The 23833-nt window shown below is 32.7% G+C and overlaps 3 protein-coding genes across 7 annotated transcripts; 1 reads left to right on the top strand and 2 right to left on the bottom strand.

The window, feature by feature from the left end:
• Positions 1-1103: 1103 nt before the first annotated feature.
• Positions 1104-4939, top strand: LOC140963738 (E3 ubiquitin-protein ligase At3g02290-like). Of its 4 annotated transcripts, XM_073423122.1 has the most exons (6): positions 1104-1344; positions 1491-1599; positions 1689-1873; positions 2720-3152; positions 3698-3807; positions 4754-4939. In XM_073423122.1, exons 3-6 carry the CDS (start codon positions 1757-1759, stop codon positions 4778-4780), a joined length of 687 nt encoding a protein of 228 aa, XP_073279223.1. In that variant the 5' UTR covers positions 1104-1344; positions 1491-1599; positions 1689-1756; the 3' UTR covers positions 4781-4939. The 4 variants fall into 4 exon arrangements, with proteins under 4 accessions (XP_073279223.1, XP_073279221.1, XP_073279222.1 ...); XM_073423120.1 differs by having other exon boundaries at positions 1491-1873; XM_073423121.1 differs by having other exon boundaries at positions 1104-1599.
• Positions 4940-5653: 714 nt separating this feature from the next.
• LOC140963717 (uncharacterized) lies at positions 5654-8057 on the bottom strand. Its single transcript, XM_073423097.1, has 8 exons — positions 7854-8057; positions 7289-7439; positions 7081-7200; positions 6922-6965; positions 6385-6510; positions 6167-6251; positions 6023-6079; positions 5654-5948 (listed from the first exon to the last, which is right to left on the bottom strand). The coding sequence occupies exons 1-8, from the start codon at positions 7898-7900 to the stop codon at positions 5862-5864; spliced, it is 717 nt and encodes a 238-aa protein (XP_073279198.1). The 5' UTR covers positions 7901-8057; the 3' UTR covers positions 5654-5861.
• Positions 8058-10652: 2595 nt separating this feature from the next.
• Positions 10653-14438, bottom strand: LOC140964130 (agamous-like MADS-box protein FUL-L). 2 transcript variants are annotated; one of them, XM_073423667.1, is made up of 8 exons: positions 13533-14438; positions 12297-12357; positions 12144-12208; positions 11846-11945; positions 11679-11720; positions 11262-11303; positions 11037-11170; positions 10653-10884 (listed from the first exon to the last, which is right to left on the bottom strand). In XM_073423667.1, the coding sequence occupies exons 1-8, from the start codon at positions 13715-13717 to the stop codon at positions 10782-10784; spliced, it is 732 nt and encodes a 243-aa protein (XP_073279768.1). In that variant the 5' UTR covers positions 13718-14438; the 3' UTR covers positions 10653-10781. The 2 variants fall into 2 exon arrangements, with proteins under 2 accessions (XP_073279768.1, XP_073279767.1); XM_073423666.1 differs by having other exon boundaries at positions 12282-12357; positions 13533-14433.
• Positions 14439-23833: the final 9395 nt, after the last annotated feature.

Raw genomic sequence — 23833 nt, 5'->3', positions numbered from 1 at the left:
ATATACCTTGATGTCTCGGGAGCTGATATACAACAATGGTGGAGGCTGGAAATCACTGTAGGAGGGTGAAATTAAAATACACAGAATTTAGTGGAGCAAAACCATATTTACACACATAGTATAAAGCTGTAGTAGCAGGATAACAAGATTGATCAATTGCCACATATGGATTGCAGTTCTATAACGGAAAACAAGCTTCTTATTGTAGGTGTGAGGGAGGATTCAATGAATCAAATAGTTTAAGAATTTACGGAGTAACATGTTCCAACGATAATTTACAATTTCCACATGCGTATCACAATTGATATGTCTTCAACCATTCTAGCACTTTCTGATCTGTTGGTTTCTCACTAATGGGAACTCAGGTATCACGCAAGGGATATGAATAAAATGCCTTGAGCAGAACTGCGACCAATATTCATTCACAAATTAAAGAAAGTGCCGTTTCGCCTCAGAAGGAAGGTTGATCATAACTTTTCTACCGATTTTTTCTTCTATTGGGGAAGTGAGTTTCAGAGAACTAAAATTTACCCTACATCATAGCTTCTGAATCTCCAGTGGTAGCCCATTATAATTAATAAGAGGAAGAATCTGATGAAAATTCTACACACCGACATCATTAAAGCCAACCTGACGGTGATACTATGAGAAATTTGATCAACTAACTGGTGGCAACTCGTAGAATGATCCTAGTTCAACTATCTGTATTTGTATTATAACTTCGTCCCTCGATGAAATGAAATGATCAACGTCAAATATGAACTATTGATAGAAAGTGATTGTTAACAGCAACTCAATCGTATTGAACTTGGATTAGAACAAGATACAATTGAGAAAATTAAAAGCCATCTGCATAAAAATAGTGATCAAGCAATGCCGGGAAAAACTCACTACTCCATTGCAAGAAACAATAAGGTAACCATTGTTCTTATACATTCCTGAAAGAAATGGAACATGAAGATGCACTATAATAACTCAATATTTCAATAATCGAAAGAATGAAATTTATAACCATACTAACTATCCTGTCCCCGATCACAAACCCATAAATAGATTGTCTTTCAATAANTCAGTAAGCTAGGTACTTCTACTTTTTAATTTTGTCCTGTGTTTATCATGTTTTCCCCCCACAAGTGTCGGGTGGGAATTGGCCTAGTGTGTAATCTGTAATGGGTTTGAACAATCAAGTCCAAATTTTGTGGGTATTCCGAGAATTAGATAGTCGTTGTTGAAAGATTTGAGAATTTAGTGATTCTTCCTTGCTTGATTTTGAAGAAAGTGGACATTTCAGAGCTTTTCACGACTGTTTGTTTGCTTTCTTGATTCCCTATTGTGTTTATGTCGGTGCGTGGTTGATGATTTGATGTTGACTTCAGTGCAGCTTGATTATAAAAATTTATGCATTTAACAACTAATTTGTATCTGGGCCATCTTCATTTATTTGTTTGCTTTCGATTACTGATCGTATCTGTTCTGTTTTGATCTCGCAGGTGATAACATATTAATTTCAGTTGCTTGAGGCCTCTCAGACTAGAAAACAACAAGGGGGGCATTTGGGTTGTCTCTCGCTGGTTCACAAAGCTAATTCATATTTTCTGAGTTCGGGGGTCTTCTGTTATTGTTTAGCCTTTTAGGTTATTTCTTCGCCATCACTTTTGATCTTTTAAGGTTTCTATGGCCTGATTCAGGTTTTGTGCGAAAATCCTGGGGGGGAACAGGAATTTCCAGGGGTTTAATTAATCCGAGGTTGGCGATAATGGGCGCTGCTTGTTGCTGTTTGCGAGATGATTGTGAATTTTTCCATAATCCAAACAGCTCTCTGTATAGGAACTGTATATGCCTTCGATGCTTTGTTCAGAACTTCTTACATGTGGTAAGCTTTGATTTTTATGTTTTGATTTAGATTCTCTGATGTTTTAATCTTTATTCAATTATATAATTCTGATTGCTCACACTAAGCATCTCCGGTGACAGTATGCATTACATTTGTTCAGTATGATCTCCTAGTTTACAAATGATGTTTAATCTTCAAAAATTTTGGCCATGTTTGGTTACATTTTCCAGAAATAAAAGCAACATATTTTCACCTTGTTCTCTCAAAAATATACATTTCCATCACACCTCTCAAAAATATACATTTCCATCACACCTCACAATTTTTTTATTAAATCATCAATTTCTGTTCAACTTCTCACCATTCCCAAAATAACTCGATTATTATATAATATCTTAATCTAATAACTATAGTATAAAATTTTAAAAAAAATGTACATAGTTCAACATATTCTTACATGGTGTGATATCTATTTTAAAAAATATTTGCTTCAGAAAGCAAAAAGAAATATTCATTAAATTACCAATATGATTTTTAAAAAACCGCATTTACGTAAACATCATAAAATGAATTAAAACTTCGCATTTAGTTTTCAGCTAGATTAAGTTGGTTATACAAACTTGCTACTGAATTATTCTTCGACATAGGAAGTAGATCTCAAAAATTTAGAGTGGTGAAATTTAAGAGAGATATTGTATGACAAGCCTCTGCGCTCCCCTCTTGCTTTGCCAATGCTTCTGAAATTGGGATAGTGATTTCTCCTTTCTCTATAACGAAAACATTTTGCATGAAGCTTTCTGTTTAACGAAATCATGTCCTGCATAGGCTACTGAAATTTATCATATGTCATTAGTCCTCTCTTGATAAAAAAATTTACTTATGCAGTATGCCTCACTGTTTCATAGAGGAGATGAACATGCCTTACCTTCATCCACTCTGGCGACTGGCTCTTTTAGTTCTATTACATCACTTGATAACTCTTTAGCTGATATGTATCGTTCTCCTCCAAGACCTTTACCATATGACGCAGATCCAAGATACTTCCGGTTGCAGCGTGATGGACTAGTCTCCCGAAGGGAAAAAGGCTCGAGTCATTCGCATGATCAAGAAACCGAACCACTAAGAAATAGTGAAGTTGATGAAGAGGCTGAGTCCATGAGCAAAAAGAATAAATGGAATGAATTTACATGTGAAGATGGATCAAAGGACTATAATTCAAAATTATTGCTGAAGCTCTCAACTGCCAAAACAACAAGTGGATTTGCTCATATTTATACTTCTTCAGATGATGAAGATGTCTGTCCAACATGTCTTGAAGGTAGGCGGTAAAACTACTTCTGACATATGCTCTCTGCAATTACTGATAGAATCCTGTTCCTCATGCATAAAATATTTGATGTGGCATTATCATTCAAGAATAACAAATAGTAGGTAGAATCTTAGGATGCTCCTATCCTGTGAATGGTGTTAGTATGTGAAATTTATTTAACTATTCATAATTTTTCTTCTTAAACGTGCTTTTTTTTTTTTTTTTGGGGGGGGGGGGGTTAACATTAGTGACAAAGTTGTGTTTTTAAATGTGGACCATGAACAATCATGGATTCCTCTGCAGAGTTCAAAATATTTTGCTCGTATGGGGTTGAGTTTGTTTTTTATGGTACAGATTAAACTCATTTGTGTTTTATTGCAAGTTTTTTGTTTTTCTTATTCTTCTTAAANATGTGGAACATGAACAATCATGGATTCCTCTGCAGAGTTCAAAATATTTTGCTCGTATTGGGTTGAGTTTGTGTACAGATTAAACTCATTTGTGTTTTATTGCAAGTTTTTGTTTTTCTTATTCTTATGCATCCTCTTGTGCAGAATATACCAAAGAGAACCCAAAAATAATGACAAGTTGTTCTCACCATTTTCATCTTGGCTGTATATACGAGTGGATGGAAAGAAGTGACAACTGCCCAGTCTGTGGCATGGTAAATTCTGAACTTTATCATATGTTTAGTGTTACTATTTTCTCCTTTGTGTGCTTAGTTCTGCACGGCTCTTGAATTCTTCCTGTTTACCATAGACTTTTACATGATGTAGGATCATCTCTCTTAATCAAAGTTATGCACACTGCACAGTTTGTTAAAATGTAGCAAGTTAGTTCACTTGACATGACTTGAAACTTGACTCTTCACAAACAGTTTGTCCATCTTTTTTTATTTTTCATTGTTATTGTACAAATGTTTTCTTGAATGGACTTATTTCATTACTTCTGCTAATCTTGTTTAGTTGTTTAATAACTAGAAAGGATCATGCTGGCTTCAATTCTTTAGCTCCACTTTTCTCTGGGAATTTTGTTTTTTGTACTTCATAAAAAAATTTATAATGACACGCATGATCTTGTTTGCATTTCTTGTGTTGAAGAAAATACAAACAGAGACAAGCTTGAGATCCTTTCTGACGTTAGTGTTGGAAATTACAAAATATTTTAAGAAATTAGATCAATATTTTTCATATTATCATGCATGTTTATATGATTTGTTAGCCAACTTAGTTTTAGGAAACATTTCATACCACATATATATGAAGATAATTTCAGCTTATATGAACGGGAAATGATTGTTTTTTGAATTAAAAAAGACTAATTGAGTTTGAGCCCTCTGAGAATTATATTTTGAATATTGCTTATTTTATGGCCTAATCATGCAGAAATTTTGTTGTGTTGCGTGCTATGTCCACCTGTATTTCTAGGACATCAAATTCAATAGGGAGAAAATACATCTACCATTACGTTGAATCGTGTGTGTCTCTTTACTAGAGTTGTGCTATGTTATGTACGCCTGGTAATTAGTAAGTTGAACAGCAAAATCTTGTGGCTTGACTTCACCAAGATCTCATTCTAATTCTGGATGTTTTCCTCCTTTGATTTCCTAGGTAATGGCATTTGATGAGTCCCCTTAGGGTATCCCAGAAGTTCTTGTGGATGAAACCGACACCAACTCATAAAAGAAAAAAATAACCCAGTGAAGAAGTTGTAAATAAACTCTTATTACAAGTGTTGTCTTTATATTGATGAATGAGCATAACATTGACAATTATTTGCATTTGAATGTTCTTCCACTTGCGTTTCTTATATTTTTTAAGGTTTTAGCTTAAGCGTTCATAAGAAGAGGTGTCGAATGAATCTAACGCTAACATGACTTTTGGGGCTTTACTTATTTCTTGCGGCCATATTTTGTTTTTGAGCGCACACATGCATGATGCAACTGTGATGGGGCATGGGCGAAAATGGCCATGTCGGGGATATTATTTAATTGCTCGAATGTGAAGTTCAGCTCGAATCAATCATGATCTGGTTTTTACCACCATTTTCACCAAACATGTTTTGAATGCGAAATAGGCCAGAATTGTTCATCTCTTCGAGGAAAGTTTACTGATTGTTGCAACGTAGTTGTCATTTTAGTTTGAAGAATCATTTCTCTTCTAACGAGTGGATATTTTCAAGTTTAAATGCCAACTATTGTGCTTTGTTGGACGATTTGAGCAGTACAAAATCGTCCCGATGAATTTTTCTTTTTGCTGCTTCCAAATATATATTTTCTCACGTTTTAAAGTGCATTACTGATATGATCGATCAGAGCCTGCAAGATTTAGTTTCTGGCTCCAGTATGTTGATCGAATCGAATTATATGCATATTTCACTTTTTAAATCAAAGACCCAAATTGTTATTATCTAAATAATCTGAAATAGAAGTTTAATCTCAAATCAAACATTTTGATATCTACAACCCAGATCAAATTTGATGAACATCCGTATCACGTAACAAGTGTGTGTATAATGAAGCGAACGAGTTTATTCATAACGTACTGCATATGGATTTGAACGACACGACCACACTTGATAAAACTACGATCAGGTAGGTACTTGAGATGATATCTACATGAAATTTTATTATTGACTCCTTGTGCAATAAAAAGAAAAAGAGGGAGAGAGCATGGATCAGCCGTCAGCAAGACAACCTCGTTTTCCTCTTCAAAGAAACTAGGAGCTCTCCTTTGCAGCCACTTGAAATACTTTGAGGAAGGCCTCAGGCGGCTGACCGCCACTCAACTGGTGCTTGCCGTTTATCTATCAAGAATATCAACAAGATTAACGTTTTTGTAACATTCAAAATTAACACTAGATGCTTAAACGTGGCTTACAACAAAATGTGGAACACCATTTATATGGGACGAGTAGCGCTTCAAATCTTCATTAACCTTCAAGAAAAAACAAAATGGCATACACTTTGGTATGGGAAAAAGAACACAGCAGAAGGGGATAGTTTTCTTGTTTGGAGATATTACCTCCTTGACTCCATTGTTTGGATCTTCAAGAAACTCGGCTGCCCCTTCAACTCCAACCTTTTCAGCAGACTCTACAAGAAAGTTCCTGCAGATGCAATGGAAAAACACAATCATGCTAGTTTCCAACAGATAAAACAAAGATTAAAGATTATTCAGATCCACATCATCATTTTCTAAAGTGATTCTAACAAAATAAAACTACTAGCAACTCTACTCACTTGTCGCCGATGTACTTTCCCTGTGTGAAATAGCCACTGCTCAGTTCCTCTGCGAGTTTATGTTGTTTATCATGCCCTTGTTGTCCGGCAAAATACAGTAGCCTATGGCTGTCGAAAGAATTTCCTCTGTGTATCCGAGAAAAAATGAGAAACATCCAGAGCACCTTTTTACTCTAAAGCCTTGGCTGCTCGATTAATAAAAACTGACAAAAAGATGAAGTGGCTAGATTCTGAATTCATGAACAATGTGGCCCCGTTCGACGAAATACTTGAAGACAAAACCAAGAGTTTGATATTTTTTTTAAATCAGGTTTGAAAATTGTTATAAGATCCAAGTGCTATACGTGAAATATCGGTGAACTATCGTACATATTAACAGATTTAGTTATATCATTGCCATCCACTATAGTTTTTTATAAAACGACTGAGACTCGGTCATCAACAAATTATCTCTCCTAACACTCATAGAGCAACTTCACCGATTTAAAAAGGATATCACCATGTCAAATTAACTCCACCGAGTTAAGAGCAACTTACGTAAGTCCAGACATGTCATAGTCCATCCCAAGCCCCTTGAAAATCTGCCAAAACAAAACGACTTAAATTTTCTGATACTTATTGAGCTGTATGTCAAACGCGAAAAAACCTCTCCTTATACTGTATAAGATAAAGGGGTGCCAAGAAACAAAAAGGAACCTCCGACATCCGAGCTTCAATCTGTTCAGCTCGAGACCCAAACTTATTGCGGTAAAATTCCTTCTTATTGACGCCTTCCTTGGGTGCAGATGGCATAAGTAAGAAGGGATGCCACTTGATCTGCAACACAGAAATTATGATAATTGAGTAAAAAATAGGAAGCAAACAACAAAAAGAAAGTTAAAAACAAAACATTACTCATTTATACCTCAAAATTGTAGCTATCATTGGATAAATCTATAGCTTTGTCAAGATTCTTTTTCCCCACAAAGCACCATGGGCACACAGTATCGGCGCTAACATCAATTTTAATAAGTTTCTTCCCGTTGCTATTGCTAACCGAGGCCATGGAGATTGATCTGAACAAAATATGCACTTTCATATTGAAAGGGGCGGCAAGCTTTAGCAACATATGCACTTTTCTAATCTATTATTCAACAATATTTGACTGAATTTAGCTCCACAAACCAAATAATTCAAAATCAATAATCGGCATTTCCTTTTGATCAACTACGTCCGCGAGGTATATGGAGTTTAAAACAGAGCCACATAATTCTGACACAGGATATAAAAATGGGAACTTTCTTTAATAAATGACGCCCAACAACTTTTATTTCAGATGGGTTCGGTCTTTTTCCATCGATTCAATCAAGACAAAAAACAGAAAGACCCAAGAATCACAACCCTCAAAAGGTTTCAGCGAACATCACACGAAAACATCTCCGTCGAACGAAAAAAAATTGGTTTCTGAAACTTTTAAAATGGAAACTAACCTGGGAATCCGAGGAATTTGGAAACTACGGAGGTAGCTCAAACGCATAGAATAGAACTCGATCGATCACCTACATCATCTTTATCTCTTTTTATACCTGAATTTTCATGTTGACTAACCGTAAAAAAAACGAATATTTTAAGGGGATGATTTGTTTAATGGAAACAAAACGCGTTTTACTTTGGAAAATGACCAATGACCAACTACCCGAACAGTGGCAGCATTATTCAAAATCACAGTGGAAGCTTCCTTTTTCTTTACACACACAATTTTCCACAATCGTCGATTGACTTCAGTGCAATTTTAAAGTTTAATTTTAATATCGTCACTCTATATGAATAAAAATAAAGGGATTTGAGCTTGGGTTGTTTGCCCTAAAGCTCACCTTTCTCTTTGTAATAGATCCCAAGATCGAGACCTCCCTTCCCTTAGAATAAGAAATCAAAAAATAAATAAAAAAAAGGGATTTATCAATTGTTCCAATAGTAAGCATCGATCGAGAGACAAATTTCTATGTTGAAGTCTTTAATTAGAATGAAGGTTTGTCCACGTTATTGTTTTTAGTACCTATCAATTTATATCATAATAATATTAATTTGCCTGGCCGAGCATTTAAATGTACTTTAAGTAAACAAATAATTTATGGGCAAAAACTTGTGTGAGACGGTCTCACGGGTCGTATTTGTGAGACGGATCTCTTATTTGGGTCATCAATGAAAAAGTATTACTTTTTATGCTAAGAGTATTACTTTTTATTGTGAATATGGGTAGGGTTGACCCGTCTCACATATTAAGATCCGTGAGACGGTCTCACACGAGACCCACTCTAATTTATGTTGTGATCGGAACATAGTTTAGAAGGGGTTAATAAACTTTGTTAAAATATTTTACAAAACTGAGCTAGTTTTAACAATTTTTAGATATTAAAGCTTTTCTTGAATGGTAATTAGACTTGACCAGACCATTAAAATGATTTTAAGTGAGGAAACAATCCTGCTAGACTAATTATATAATATATAATCAATGCAGTTAGAGGTGAATTAAAGTTAATAATAAGTAAATACTGTGAAATTTAAAGAACACAAAGATGTTATGGATTTCAGATATTAACAATTCTTATGTAACCTTTTTTTTTCATTTAAAAGAGATATCACTAAAAGACTTTGATTTATACAATTTTTGTATAAACACATTTGACTAGCCTAAATCAAAACTTTTAATAACATGCACCACAACGAAGATACAAATGTCTGGTTTGTCTGTAGAACCCTCTGGTTCATACAAATGTAATTACAAAAATATTATAAATGATAGCTTGGACGACTAAAGTTAGAATGTAGTATAATTTGATCATGAAATTATCTGATAAGTAAATTCAGCGTGTGCTATTGAGTGGATGAATATGTGAATAATCAGTTTACTCGAGTTCTTGTATATTGCTGATTGTGAATGCTTGAATCTTGTGTTAGTGTCTTTGAAGTTCTTAATCTGCATATTTATACCAAAGTCTTACAACGGTCGGAAAAAAAATTCAACGATCATATGTACTATCTCTCGACATATTGGTATTGTCAATTTTCTTTTCATTCTATAATGCATTAAATGCTCATTTAACGCTTCTTTGTTTTTTATAACTTTGGCTTTTTAGTTTCTAAAAAGTTGATTGACTATTGACATTTGAGGAAAATTTTCAGTCAATTGAGAGTTAGTAGGATATTGTGCATGACATTATATCTGATAACATTGAACAACTTGGGTTGTTGTACTATCATGATTTTTTAATGTCTGACGGATTAGAGTTGAATGGTCTGACTCTGTACACTTTTTCGATAAAGCGGTCCGATTAGAGACAAAATCAAGTTATGAACTTTTGATTATATATGCAGCTTGAACTTCTGATAGAACGATAAGCGGTTTGACTTGTCCAACGGCTAGAGTCCTACAAATACATGAAATTGGCAAATGGACCGTGAAACATCTCGATATTGTTTTTTCATTGCCAAAACTTAAGATGTTTTTAATTTAACATATATTCAGACTATTAGTAACTAATTATAATTTTAATAATTCAAATATATATTTATGTATTTTTATTTATATATTGTTATATTCATTAAATTTGTAAAACTAATTATAATTTACTAAAGAATGGTTCAAGAATATTTATATATATTTAAAAATAGTTTATCTTATAACTCATACAATTAGAAAATCTATGATAACAAAATTTAAATAACTTAACCTTATTACAAAAACTGAAATAAGACTGAACTATATAATTGTAACCTTGAAAACCCGAACGAAAATCATATATAATGAATTTTAATGATTATTTTATAAATTTTTGAATGATACATAATGAATTAATTGAATTTGTTTATAAAACTTTATAAATCAAACTGTAATACTATAAAATCAAACTAGACCTTAATAAAATGATTTGGTTATCCGATTAGAAATTTCAAAAAACCGTTGACCGAAAAAACAAACTATAATTACTTAAAACCGAACCAGATAGGCCTTTGCCCACTCCTATTTATCTATCTATACAATACATAAAGCTTGACATTATTAGTAGTCCGACTTTGTGACACCACTTGAATTTCACAAAAAATATCATTTTTGAATTTAAAAAAGTAATCTTTTTCGTTCAATGAGAAAATATCATAAAAATGGGTTTAATAAATTATCTGTACAAATTTAAAAAATATTTAATATAGCTGCATTTTATTTATAAAAAAAAATTCAAACAGTTGCAACATTGGGCTCGAATGGTTCTCTTACATGTTCAACAGATTTCTTTTCTTTTTCCAATGAACAAAAATTATTTTCATCCAAATGGAAATGGCATGCCACAACAAGACTAGGGCAACTGCTTCGATATCACAATAAATTAATAAAATTTATTAGAAGTGATCCACCGGGATCTTTATTGTTGGTTCACGTGGCGGAGGAGCCACGGCGGAATAAGGGTGTTGGAATTTGCAGTCTGAATTTTATTTGCATCTTCTGTCGACTGCCGCGGCTCGCCTCTGAAAAAAAATATATATATTTAAAAACCAGAAATGTGTAAAACAGTCAACCTAAAAAGCTCAGAAACTAGGTTGGATAAATGATCTAGGAAATTATATATTTAACGAAATATTTTAGGGGCAGTTTTTAAAAAGGCGTATATAATAAATACCTAATGGTGAGAGAAGGCAAAATTGTATGCAATTCACGAGGAGGCATCAAGGTTTCTGAAGATAGAGCAAGAGCAGAAGAATCTTGTTCCCCTTCCACCTCTACTGCTCTTTCATGTTTCTCCTCTTCTTTCAGCTGTTTTAACAAGTACTTGAATAAACTACAATTTTTTTCATGTGAAGAAATTAAGGAATTGAAGAAGAAAGAAAGAAAGAAAAAAATTCACCTTCTTTTTTAGTACGTTGTTTTGATCTTGCAGCGATCTCTCCTGTCATAAATTCCCCAATGAAAAATTCCAAGATTTTATATAATCTTAGAACCCTAAGTAGTAGAGATGGAATCTTTGAAGAAAACATCCTTCTTCACACTCCACTACTTTGTCATTTTATTTTTCGAAAAATAAACTTGAACCCAATATTAAAAATTTGATTTTGATCAGATATAAAATACACCACCATCAAATTAAATTGACCAATTGGCTAGAATTCTCGTAATACTTTATTTTCCACCATATATCTTGAAGCTAGAGTTGCTCTCACGATATATATACAATATTCTTGACATCAATCAATAGTCATAGATAAATATACACCAGCTGAGAAATGAAATCAAACACCAGATATTACAGTGTAGCTGGTGTTACCTTCTTTTGAAGCTGAGAAATGGACTCGTTCATCAGCTGGTTCTGCGCACGCATTTTGAACATAACAAATAATATTCATATGATGCTAAAATATAATAATTACATATATCATTTGTATACTCACATAAATGCCGTATGTGATTCGATTCGATTCAAATGTACCTTACCTTCTTCGTACGTACACGCTTGAGAGCATTGTCAAGCTGTTGTTCCAAACTCCGGAGCTTTCTAAAGCTAAGAGGGTCTAAAGATTCACCCATGTAGTTGCTACAACGTCAATATAAAACTATATATAAATTAATTCCGCAGCGCGCGATCCACTTGAAAATTTTGTTCAATAGCTCTTGAAAGTACGCTTAAAGCTAAACAATTCCACGGTCTCCAGTCAAATATTTTAATATTATGGAATAATAGAAACTGCCATGTACAGATCCAATGTTAAGGTTATATATATGAAAGCTGTACCTCATGTTCCTTTGCAGAACTTCAATCCGAGCCACAAGTTTTGGATACTCAGAACTCCAATTTTCCTTGATAATCAAACCAAAACGATCAAGAAATAAATGAAACACCACCTAGAAATCTGATTTAGTACACATATACCTCGGGTAGACTCACAGTCAAAATTTTGTTATCAGCGTACGAGCGTCTCTCATATCGTTCAATGATTCTTTCCATGCTGAAATATAAAGATCAAAGTGAAGTTTTGAACTTAAAATAACAAAGACACACAAAGATCGATGCATCTGATCAACCTAAAATAATAACAAACAAACAAATCAAGACTCAGGTAACCTTAGTAGAAACTGATGCCATATTTGCCGCTGCAACCTTAATAAGTACAATTACATGATAGGTACCAATTACATGTAATTGAACCTGTTTGTTAAAGAAACCATTTTCATGTCTGTGAATTTTCGAACCTCTGGAACCCTTGCGTGATATTATCTTTTCTACACAAATTAAACACCATTATATATATTTTCTATAGAGTTTGTAAAATGATTAAACACTTCAAAGAAAGACACACGTACGTAAAATGTACGAGTCTGACAGCTTGACTGATCTGTCGCGTATATAAATAATCTAATACATTAATTTCAAAGACTTAGTACTGTTAAGTAGACTGATCAGAAGCTAGCTAGCCAATATCCCAGTACTGTCAAGGAATAGATCTCATGTAAATTAAATTTAATCAAAATCTTTACAGTTGCTATATATTAACCAAACTTAGCACATTATTAGCCCAAGAAAAATGAGAAAGCGTGAATTTTGGGCACCCGAATTCAAAATCTTGAGAATCATAAAAAATGAATATATGTGTCATATTACTAAAAAGACCACATGATTTGCAGTATATGTATGTACTGTTTCATCGATCACTACCTTAAAATATATGGATGGATATTAATTAATTTAATGTCTTCTTAGATTATGTACAATTTATTGACGGGATTTCTTAATCCTGCCTCTAAAAAACAAAGCAACTTTAAAACAGCAGACGAGAACAAAAGCAGAATTGTTCAAAAGAGAGAACTCCATTTTTATATATACCTCGGAGAAATTATGAAAAGAAAAAAAAAACAGAAAACATTGTTCACACCAAGAAACAAGATTGTGGGCAGATGCGATTACTTGAGAACTTGTCACATGACGTACATGAAATTAAAACAAGTGAAAAAAAATCACATTTCGTCTGTCAATGAAATTATCTGATTAAGAGCCAGATAATTCTCGATTCGATTTGGTAGGTCTCTCGATGATAACTATTTTTTCTTCTCCTTTTTTGGTGTAAAATATGAAGAGAAGCTAGCTAATTAACTATCTTGAAATGGGATCTGCGAAAAAACATACCTGGAATCAGTAGAGTACTCAAACAGCTTCCCTTTGGAAGAGAAAACAATCAAAGCAACCTCAGCATCACAAAGAACAGAAATTTCATTAGCCTTTTTAAGCAAACCAGACCTCCTCTTAGAGAAGGTGACTTGCCTGCTAATCTTGTTTTCGATTCTCTTCAACTGAACCCTACCTCTTCCCATCTCTTAATTATAATTACACTGCTTATTTTTCTCCGAAAAGTATATAACCAACCAAAAAGATGGGCAGAAACTGAGCAGCTGCCGATCTATGAAGTTATGAAACACAAAACCCTAGATTTTTGTTAGTGATATAGAATGGTCCTCCTATTTTATGCATCCGACTCAATCCCACATACAAAAAACCAGTGAAGGGATTCCATAGATGGGGATCATTACTATTTACATGGTGGTTTCTACTTTGGTGTAGTTCAAAGACAAGGGCAAATGATGTTCCTTAAAGCATATAGGGATCTTTCTTTATTTATTTTCTTTCTTGATCTTTGTGTGTGTGTGTGTCATATATGAACTGAATGTAGACACATACATACATAAAATATAGCCAAACGAAGTGGAAAAGGAAAAAGAGGTAGAGGGGGAAGGGGTGGGGTGCTTGGGGTGAACTGCGTTGTCGAGTTGCGGTTGGACGTGGGGTGGTGCAGTCGTTAATGTCTGGTTTTGAGCCACAGGTTTGGAACAATTCGTACGATGTGATGCCTAAAATAAAGGCCCTCATTTATTTGCCTACTAGTAAATTTACATAAGCGTTTCGTGTCTTTAATATAAAATATGAATATTAATTTATTTCATTTTAAATCATAAATATCTCATAAATGAATGTATTTCTATTTGGTGCAATAAGTACAATAAATAACAGAATTGAAATAAAAATAATAAATCCGATATATAATTCATAAACCCATTTCCCTAAGGTTGCGTTTGGTTTGGAGGATAAAATAAACTAATGATTAGTATGTAAATGATAAAAGAAATGATTGTGATAGAAATATAATATATAATGTAAAATTGTATTATGTTTGGTATGATTTTTAAATGTGGGATAATTTTGAATATTTTGATGAAATGACAAAATTGCCTTTTTTTTGTTTTTCTTTTTTCACTCCGGCGGCGGCGGTCAGGCAGAGGCGGCGACGGCGGTCGGCAGGAGACGACGGCGGTGGTCGGGGTCGGCGGAGGTTTTTCGGCGGCTGGCGTGGACGGCCGGAAGCGCCAGCGGCGGTCAGCGGAGATGGTCGGCGGCGGCCGGAAGCAACGGCGGTGGTCGGCGGAGATGGTCGGTGGCGGCCGGCGTTGGCCGACGGTTGCCAGCGGCGGTGGTCGGCCTTTGGCGGATGTTGCCCGTGGACGGTCGGTGAAAGAAAGTGGTGGTGAGTTTGAATTTAGAAGAAGGGTAAAATTGGAAAAATAGGAAGGATTAAGAGTAGGATAAATAATCCTAGGGGGTGTGGAGATATTATTTTAACCTACCTAATATAAACCTAATCATTTATAGGAGAGATTGACTTGGTTAAATAATCACGCGTACCAAACGAGGGATAAGATGAGTTAAAAAAAATAAACCCACCTTATCACCCCTATCAAACACCCCACTAAAAGGCTTGAAATAAAGCTCAAACTAGATTGAGAAATCTAGTGAGTTGCAAGTATGTGTCGATTACTTTAATTATGTAGAAACATAAAATAAAAAATAAAAAAATACATAAGTTCTTACAAACCCATTATTTTGAAATTTCTACCATCAAATCCAAATATAAAACTCACAATTTTGAGAAATCAAAAAAATCATATTAAACAACAAAATTGAAGAAATCTAATATTTTATAAGAAAAAACGTTTCTATTACACTAATAACAAAAAAAAACGGCACAATAGATTTATATGATACAAATCATTGACTAGATCTCATAAATAAATCCGAAAAATTTCATTTCCTTCCATAAAACCTGCTAACATGACGAAAAATTGGTCATATTTCTTCTAGTTAGAATCAAGAAATTCATACTAAAACTTGTATTTATAAAACACCAAGAAGAAGAGAGAATAAATATAATTGAAACCATGATAACTTTTTAAAATCTTTTCGATACATGATTAAGAATCAGAATTGAAATGTCAGCCCATAAAAGAATTCTCCAATGAATTACTGCTTAGAAAAGTAGGAAACCACACAACAGCCAAAAAATCCAACATTTGTTCGTAAACTGTTGCGACAATGTACGTCCAACATGAAGAAGTGGACAAATCTTAGAAAAGTCGTGAGGTGAACTAAACCCCAAAAAGAAATGGAAGGAACAGAGTTGAGGTTACAAAGAACTTAAATCTTACCATTAACCGAATTTTAGAATTTAATTCGAAAAGCATTCGGCATTCATGTGTTTTAAGGAGAAGCTAAGGGTACTTATGGTTGTTTTCCGAAAAGAATGTGTTTTGAAAGGAAACTGACGGTGGATAAACAAAAAGAAACGTGGTCTAAGCAGTCGAGAAAAGTCAGGAAAAAGACGAAGAGGAGGGGGTAGAAAATATCAGGGTAATTAAGCCCTTCTGGTGAAGAAAACACGGGGAGAAGTTTATTGACTTGTGAAATTTATGAAAAAGTCTATACAGCTAAAACTAAAAAGTGACACGACAAAAATTAATGGGGTAGAATTTGACATACCAAGCTAATTTCTAAATGGCACAGAGCAACCTTTATGAAACAGATAGAATAGATTCAGCTATCTTTGAACCCTAATAAGAAAATGTAGGCCAAAAGAAATTTTTTTTATTGCCAATCTTGGTTTTTGGAGTGTAATGAAAACTTTAAATATAGGCACAGATCCAAGGAAAGCGAAGAAAATAAAGATGATATTCATCATTTAAATCAAATAATATCATGACCATATTTCTCAATCATTAACGTAACATTAACAATTAATTTTGTTTTATGTTTAATCTCTCGTTTTCGCTGTAATTAACTTGTATTCGTTATATAATTGAATGTACTTTAGATAAAGTTAATTAAATATATAATCTAATAATAAAAACCAGCCATGCCAGTCTGTTTTGCTTATATATATATATATGGTGGCAACTAGTTATAAATGTGTACTTAATTAATATTCTACTCCCTTCTCTTCATGCTCCTGTGCGTTCGTCACTTTATTACATTAAAAGGTTTTAGGAACTCAGAAAAAATGATGTTGGAGGTTGATAATTGAATGTTGGATGGAGATTGCCCGTATTTAAAAAAAAAAAAAAAGAAATTAAAATTAAAGCTGCTTTTCTGTCAAAATAATTGTTGGTATGGCCTTTTTAATGGTCGTATATTTATTTATTATTTATTTTATTTGAAATCACAATCACTATTACATCAAGTATGACGAATACTACTTTGTAAAAATGGAGAATTATAGATAGCTTATAGCTTATTTGGTGTTAATATCTCAAGTTTGAGACGAGTTATCGAGTTTGAGAATTAATTGTTACAAATCCCCCCAACTCTAACTCAATGGATGTGCCTGAGTTTCATTATTTAATAATTTAACTAAATATAGAAGTGTGTTTGATGTACAAGAGCGAAAAATTCTCTTTAAAAAATATGTGTAAATAGTGATGGTTGGTTACCATCTATAATTTTAAAGATATTTCAAGGAACCAAAATCAAGAAGCCGAAGAACGCGGATTTTTGAATTTGTTCTCTCATATTTTTCACATTAAAAAAACTTTTTACACTCATTCAAATATAAAATTGCTTTTTCAAAAATTATTTAAAAAACCATTTTGTTAGAAAGTTACATATAAGCGTTTGTTTATCTAAAATTACCCTAAGGGCTGCTTGGATGGATATGGATGGATTTGATTGTTTTAAAATAAAAACTCAAATATTTAATGTATTTTATATTTTTAAGTTAATGTCAATATGATATATATTTGCTTTTTAAAAACGTATCAATATTTTATTGTATTTCTAGTTATTCCTCCGCCAAAAGATTCTATTTCATTTTGTCAAATTTAAATTAAATAAAACTTAAATTTTATGTTATTTTGAATTAGACATGGTTATTTTGTCATTACATAATAATATTTTAAATTTCAAAATATATGTAGAATAATATTCAAAATTTTAAAATTTGCAACTAAATAACATATTTCGAAGTAGTGGATTTAAAATCCACTGTGAAATTTCAATATTCATCAAAACAAGATATTTGACGAACAAAATATTTGAAATCTATAAATTTGAAATTCATCCTCAAGTCCAAATCACTCCATTCAAACCCTTTAATTGGTTGGATTTGAATGTCATGGGTTTGTCCAATTAAAGGATTGATTGGCCTTGTTAAACTATCAGCAAAAACATCTCTGAACAAAATTATACCACCGTAAATGTGTTCGAATATGCTTTATGAGTTCTATACAACTTAATTTGGATGAAATAAACTTTACTTAAAAAAATTAAGAAAGCTAGAGTTATTGATCTCTTTCATCTTACCTTGAACTATTTATTAATCTAGTAAAGTAGAAAGTTACTGATGTTAATATTAATATATAAAATATTAGAAAAATTATTTAAAAGAAATTAAACTACTACTAATGTATATCCTTCTTAAGTTCAATTACTTTTATATTTATATTGTTCATCCGTACGTAATAGTAATATATATAATTCATACCTTGAACTTCAAGGTTTTTACTTTAAATTTGAATTGACAGTATACTCAATTCAATACTCCTGTCCCTATGTACGTAATACTATGTTTTATATAGGCCAGAGTGCTATATACATATAGTTTACTCCAAAAGATATAATTAATAAACTAATATCACATTAAATAAATTTAAAACAAATTCACATAAAATTACAAAATATTTTTAATTATTGATGTAGCCAAATAAAATCATCACCTCCTGAAAATTATCAAAATTGAGAGGGATACGAGAGTATTGGATCTAAGTATGCAGACGTCGCTCATACGAACGAGTCATCATCATGACCTGTTATAGATGGAAATAAATGATCACCTTAACGAATGATGTAAATAGTTGAGTGTAACTAATTTAAGATCACTAAATAGTACGTGCAAACACTTGAAATTCAGATGGAAAGAGCTCAATCAAGTTGAAAACATTTCCCAATACCCTGCCCTCTTCTAATTTATAAAAGATAATTAGTTAAATTATTCATATATAACCAATGAATGGTGGTCCATTCTTAATTTCTTAATATTTGAAAATTATTAGAGCCCATAAAATTTATGTTTGATGATTATATTATAGAACAATTTTATCTTAGGTAAATGAGAAAGAAATATATTATATTTCGTACAACTTGAGCTGTTAACCCTAGTTGTTTTGTTCCAAAAGTGGTCCAAAATTAAGGGATTTATTAATTTTCTCATTAAGTTAATCACAAAAAAAAAAACATGCATGCATGCATGGGGACCAAGATGTACGAGCCAATTATTAACTCCAAAATGCTATTCATTTTATCCGTAAATTATTTTTTAAGTTTTAGGGGTTTGCTTAAGATGGGGGGACCATCGTTAATTTCATAGGGAAACGGGAAAGGAAGAAACCCTAATTGATATATGCATGTATGTAGCAAAGGAAAATGTGAGAAATTCTTAATTAAATTCCTCTTTGAAGGGATCAGTGGGAATTCAAAATTTTCAATGTAGAAGCTGTGACATTCATTTATTAACATTGAAGATGGCATTATATTTTAGGAATATGTAGGCCCTGAAGACAACTATGTTTTGATATACTTTATGTTTGATAGTTTTTGTGTAGAAGTGCGAACAAATTGGCGCGCGGTCTTGCGCAATTTGTCTTATCTAATACTTCAACTATGATGTGGGTTGAAGGATCATTTCCCTTGTGATTGATTAATGTAGTTAAGAGTACTGATTTATTTTAAGTGATTCTCAAAAAAAAATATCTATATACTATCTATATTATATTATTAAGTTTGAGACATTTAGAGTAATTAACTTTTGATGTTATTGTCTGTTTTAATAATTATATATATTAATAAAAAATAAAAATCTTAATGCAAGTTATATGTAACTCAGTGGATAGAGTTTCTGTTTCTTAGTCATTAAGTTATGTGTTCAATTCTTACCGGGTCATTTTTTTATTCTTTTCTTTTTCTATTTATTTTTTAATTTATATATACAAATTGCAGTGTAGTCTCTCACTATTTCTTATAACTATATTTTGATCCTCATTTAATTATAAACCAAATCAATTATAAAAAAATATTATATAAGTCAGTGCACTAGTAGTTTAATTATTAAATTTGTGTTACCCCGGTATGTATAGCTAGTGGATGACATATGAGTGGTTAACATGATCCATATTAGAGAGTTTTACATTCACAAATATGTTTAATTTACCAAACTACCCTTTACAAGAATATATTCCTTTAATGGAAATCTATACTCTTTGGCTAAAATCTTTCAAGATCGCATATTTTATCAGGAAATTCACGTGGGCAGTGGGCGAAAGTCTTGACTATAAGTTGCATAAAATTAGTCTAAAGGTATCTTTTGCGGACATAAAAAAATGGAACAAATTATTGGATGACTGGCTAAATCAGGCATCGTTTGAGTAATTCGGAAGTTTGGTCTACTTATAGAATTAACGAATCTGTCTTTCATTGAGTCAGTTTCTAAGATTTTCTTTTATTATTATGGAAAAAATTAGCACGACGACTAACAAACATTATTTATTTATATATGTAGGTACGTGGTTGTAAAAAATATAAGTTTTACGTATATAATTAATATATTAAATGTTTCCATCCAATCGATATCCTCACGGTATACATAGAAAGAAAAATATGATGTTTTAAGTAGTACAACACGTACACCATGAAAAACTTGAAACATGAGCTATTAAAAAATACCTCATTTCCTATAAAATAAAAAAAATGAGCTTCGAAAATGCAAAAATTAAATTGCTGACATAGAAATCTAAATGAAACCAACGAAATTTAATTATAACCCAAAAAGTTAACACTTGAAAACACACACGACACATCATTTTCATTTTTCAATTAAGAAAATGCAAAAATGACATAGAAAATCATAGAATTAAACTATATGAAATCATTAAAAAAAAAAAATCAGAAAGTTCACTTCAAAATTATTTCTATTTAGAAATCCACAATTGTCCGTTCAAAAGCAACAAAATATAGTGTAAAGAAACACTAAAATAAAGATAAAAATTGAACTTTTAAAGCAAGTGGAAAAAACCTATGTGGGAAAATGATAACAAGAAAGGCATGTATGTGATTGGTTCCATAGCTTTGGATTTCTTTGAATTTTTTTTTTATAAAATAAATTGCCACAAATCACACAAATATATTTAAGAAAATGGGTTGGACCAAGTGTACACTAATATATTTCAGAAAATTACATGGACCGAGTCTATGGCTAATTAAAAAAAAATTAACCTAAGCCACAATTACATATATATATAATACAAATAATAATTAAAAAATAATGACCGGACTGGAGCCCACCCCTGTGGAATGCATACATACATACACGCAAAAGTTTGACTATGAGTATTTATGTGAGCACAGCTAAGGTGATACTCATCTATTTGATGTATAATTTTGATATATTTCATAACATCTAATAGATGATCAACGCTGAAAGACAGATGCTCATATCTGTGCTCCGAGTAGATGACTGGATATGCAGTATATATGTACATATATATACTAATTAAATCCATGCATGCGTATGATGTAACTTAAATTAGTCATGTCATTATCATAATAATTATATAACCAAGAGTGGAAATTGGTTAAAACAACACTTTGTCCTAATCGTGGAGGACAAATATGCAAATCCCCATGCCCAAATGAGAGAGTTATAAAATTATCAAATCCTTTTTTTTTAAGAATGAACCATGAATTTCAAATCCAAATCCGCTAAAATTCTTTAATGGTCATAATAATAATGATGATGATGATGATGGCCCATCATTCGAAGCTAAGGCATGCATGGAATCCTAGTATGTGTATAACTTGTAGAATATATTAACCGATTATCTATGGTATACCTTTGCTTGAAGATCAGTAAGCTGATCGACCATAGCTTGAGTCTGCGTGTGAAGTTGGAACTGTTATAGATTTTTCTCAAAATCATGTTTTTACTTATACATGAACATGAAAAAACTATATGCGGAAATAAATCGAGTGTTACCTCCGGCCATTGAAAATTTTGATTTCTCTGATTTTCTTATCGGTTGATGCCTTCTAACCACTCCACCTTCTCAATAGATGATGTAAATTTTTCTTATGAGGTGTGTTGATCTAACACATTTTGACCCCGAAAACGATGCTGTGCATGAAAAGCAATACAATCCCCCCCTCACAGTTTCCATCCGATGAGCATTCATCCCCCACATTCAATAAAATAAATAATCGATCTGATTTGGAAAACAGACAAAAAAGGTTTCTTGGGGAAAAAATTAAATTATAACGTATAAAAAAATGTTTTGTCAAAAAATATGTCACGTCTAGTCTAGATCAAAGATTTGAATATTATACTTTGCAGGAAACAAAGCAGTGATCAGCACAAGATGTTCTTTCTTCATCACATCCATGGCGCTGGCAGAAACTAGCTAAATCCGAACACACAACAGCTTAGTGCATGAAACGGGATGATTTTTTTACGTTTGTGGAGTTTGATTTTATGGTAAAGTTTTGTCTGAGGAATCGAAGAGTCACTACTACAAAATATGCATTCAACTACACTCAAAAGACAACGGTTTTTTCAAAAAACCGTTGTCTTTTGCTTTTAACAACGGTTTTAGTGAAAACCGTTGTTAAAAAGCAGCAAACGACAACGGTTTTCTAAAAACCGTTGTCGTTGACCCCCAAAAAGAACCGTTGTCTTTTAGCGTGTTTTTGGGGGTCAACGACAACGGTTTTTAGAAAACCGTTCACGAAAACCGTTGTGGATTAGTGTGTTTTTTTTTAGAAATGACAACGGCTTTAGGGAGCCGTTGTTGAAAATAGCGACGGTTTAAGCAAAAACCGTCGCTTTATTCTAACTTTTGCGACGGTTTTGCTCCTTCGGTCGTCGATTTAATTTAGCGACGGTGTTTATAATACCGTCGCCGATTTAAAAATAGTAACGGTTATTCTTAAACCGTCGTAAATAGCGACGGTTCGTGAAACACTGCCGCTTTTTGGCGACAGATATTGATAATNCCGTTGTTAAAAATAGCGACGGTTTAAGCAAAAACCGTCGCTTTATTCTAACTTTTGCGACGGTTTTGCTCCTTCGGTCGCCGATTTAATTTAGCGACGGTGTTTATAAAACCGTCGCCGATTTAAAAATGGTAACGGTTATTCTTAAACAGTCGTAAATAGCGACGGTTCGTGAAACACTGTCGCTTTTTGGCGACAGATATTGATAACCGTCGCAAATAGCGACGNTTTATTTGTATTTTTTTTTTTCACGATTTATGTTTAAGTTAAATTTATTTCTGTTTGTTATGATTTCATTTTTCTTAAATTTCTATCTGTTAATTATGATTATTAGCTTAAAAAGATTTTAAAAGTTGTTTTTTTCAGATTCGTCTAAATATAAAATTAATTTTTTTTAATGCATTTAAACCGTAGCGACGGATTGAGCTCTAACCGTCGCTAATTACCGACGATGTTGTTAATAATCCCATCGCTCATTAGCGACGGTATTTATCTTATCTTTCGCTTTTTAAGCGACGATATAGCTTATTCTGTCGCTCATATTCGCGACGGTAAATTTAGACTGTTGCTATTTTGCGACGGAATATAGAAAACAGTCGCTAATTTTAGCGACGATTAGTTGTTATTTGTCGCGACATAGCGACGGTATAAACGGTCGCTAATTTCGGAAACCGTCGCTAATCTGAGTTTCTACAACAGTTAAAAACCGTTGTCGTAGAACACACTTTCAACAACACTGCCAATTACAACAGTTTTAACAGTGTCTACGACAACGGATTTTATCCGTTGTCGTTTAGCTTTTTTCTTGTAGTGAGTTGATGTTTATATATCGAATAAAAATATGGGTATTTGAATTTCGAACAAGAAAAAGAAATTCTCAAGAAAAGTTGGGTTTTGGTTGTACTGTTAGATAAAGACATACAGAAGGTCGGGTCTTAATTATGTCGGTATCAGGAAGGAAAACGTCGAATACGTGGAATTATTGTAAAAAAACGTAATTAAGGGGGTGACTTGGAAGATTTTTCATTGTAGTTTATAAGATTTGAATGGTATCGTTTTTGGTAAACTAC

Source organism: Primulina huaijiensis, chromosome 18 (assembly GCF_012295235.1).
Source record: "Primulina huaijiensis isolate GDHJ02 chromosome 18, ASM1229523v2, whole genome shotgun sequence".
In the NCBI taxonomy this organism is placed as follows: Eukaryota; Viridiplantae; Streptophyta; class Magnoliopsida; order Lamiales; family Gesneriaceae; genus Primulina; species Primulina huaijiensis.
The sequence above is the reverse complement of the archived record's forward strand: the minus strand, read 5'-3'. Positions and strand labels throughout refer to the sequence as shown.

Excerpts from the sequence above, each read along its gene's own strand:
- LOC140963738 (XM_073423122.1), top strand. The coding sequence starts at position 1,757 with ATGGGCGCTGCTTGTTGCTGTTTGCGAGATGATTGTGAATTTTTCCAT. Across the intron at positions 3,153-3,697 it reads CTGTCCAACATGTCTTGAAG|AATATACCAAAGAGAACCCA; the intron begins GTAGGCGGTAAA and ends CCTCTTGTGCAG. Across the intron at positions 3,808-4,753 it reads ACTGCCCAGTCTGTGGCATG|GTAATGGCATTTGATGAGTC; the intron begins GTAAATTCTGAA and ends TTGATTTCCTAG.
- LOC140963717 (XM_073423097.1), bottom strand. The coding sequence starts at position 7,900 with ATGCGTTTGAGCTACCTCCGTAGTTTCCAAATTCCTCGGATTCCCAG. Across the intron at positions 6,252-6,384 it reads GGAAAGTACATCGGCGACAA|GAACTTTCTTGTAGAGTCTG; the intron begins GTGAGTAGAGTT and ends TTGCATCTGCAG. Across the intron at positions 5,949-6,022 it reads ATGGTGTTCCACATTTTGTT|ATAAACGGCAAGCACCAGTT; the intron begins GTAAGCCACGTT and ends TATTCTTGATAG.
- LOC140964130 (XM_073423666.1), bottom strand. The coding sequence starts at position 13,717 with ATGGGAAGAGGTAGGGTTCAGTTGAAGAGAATCGAAAACAAGATTAGC. Across the intron at positions 11,304-11,678 it reads TTTCTCAGCTTCAAAAGAAG|GAGAGATCGCTGCAAGATCA; the intron begins GTAACACCAGCT and ends AATTTATGACAG. Across the intron at positions 11,171-11,261 it reads ACAACGTACTAAAAAAGAAG|CTGAAAGAAGAGGAGAAACA; the intron begins GTGAATTTTTTT and ends TTGTTAAAACAG.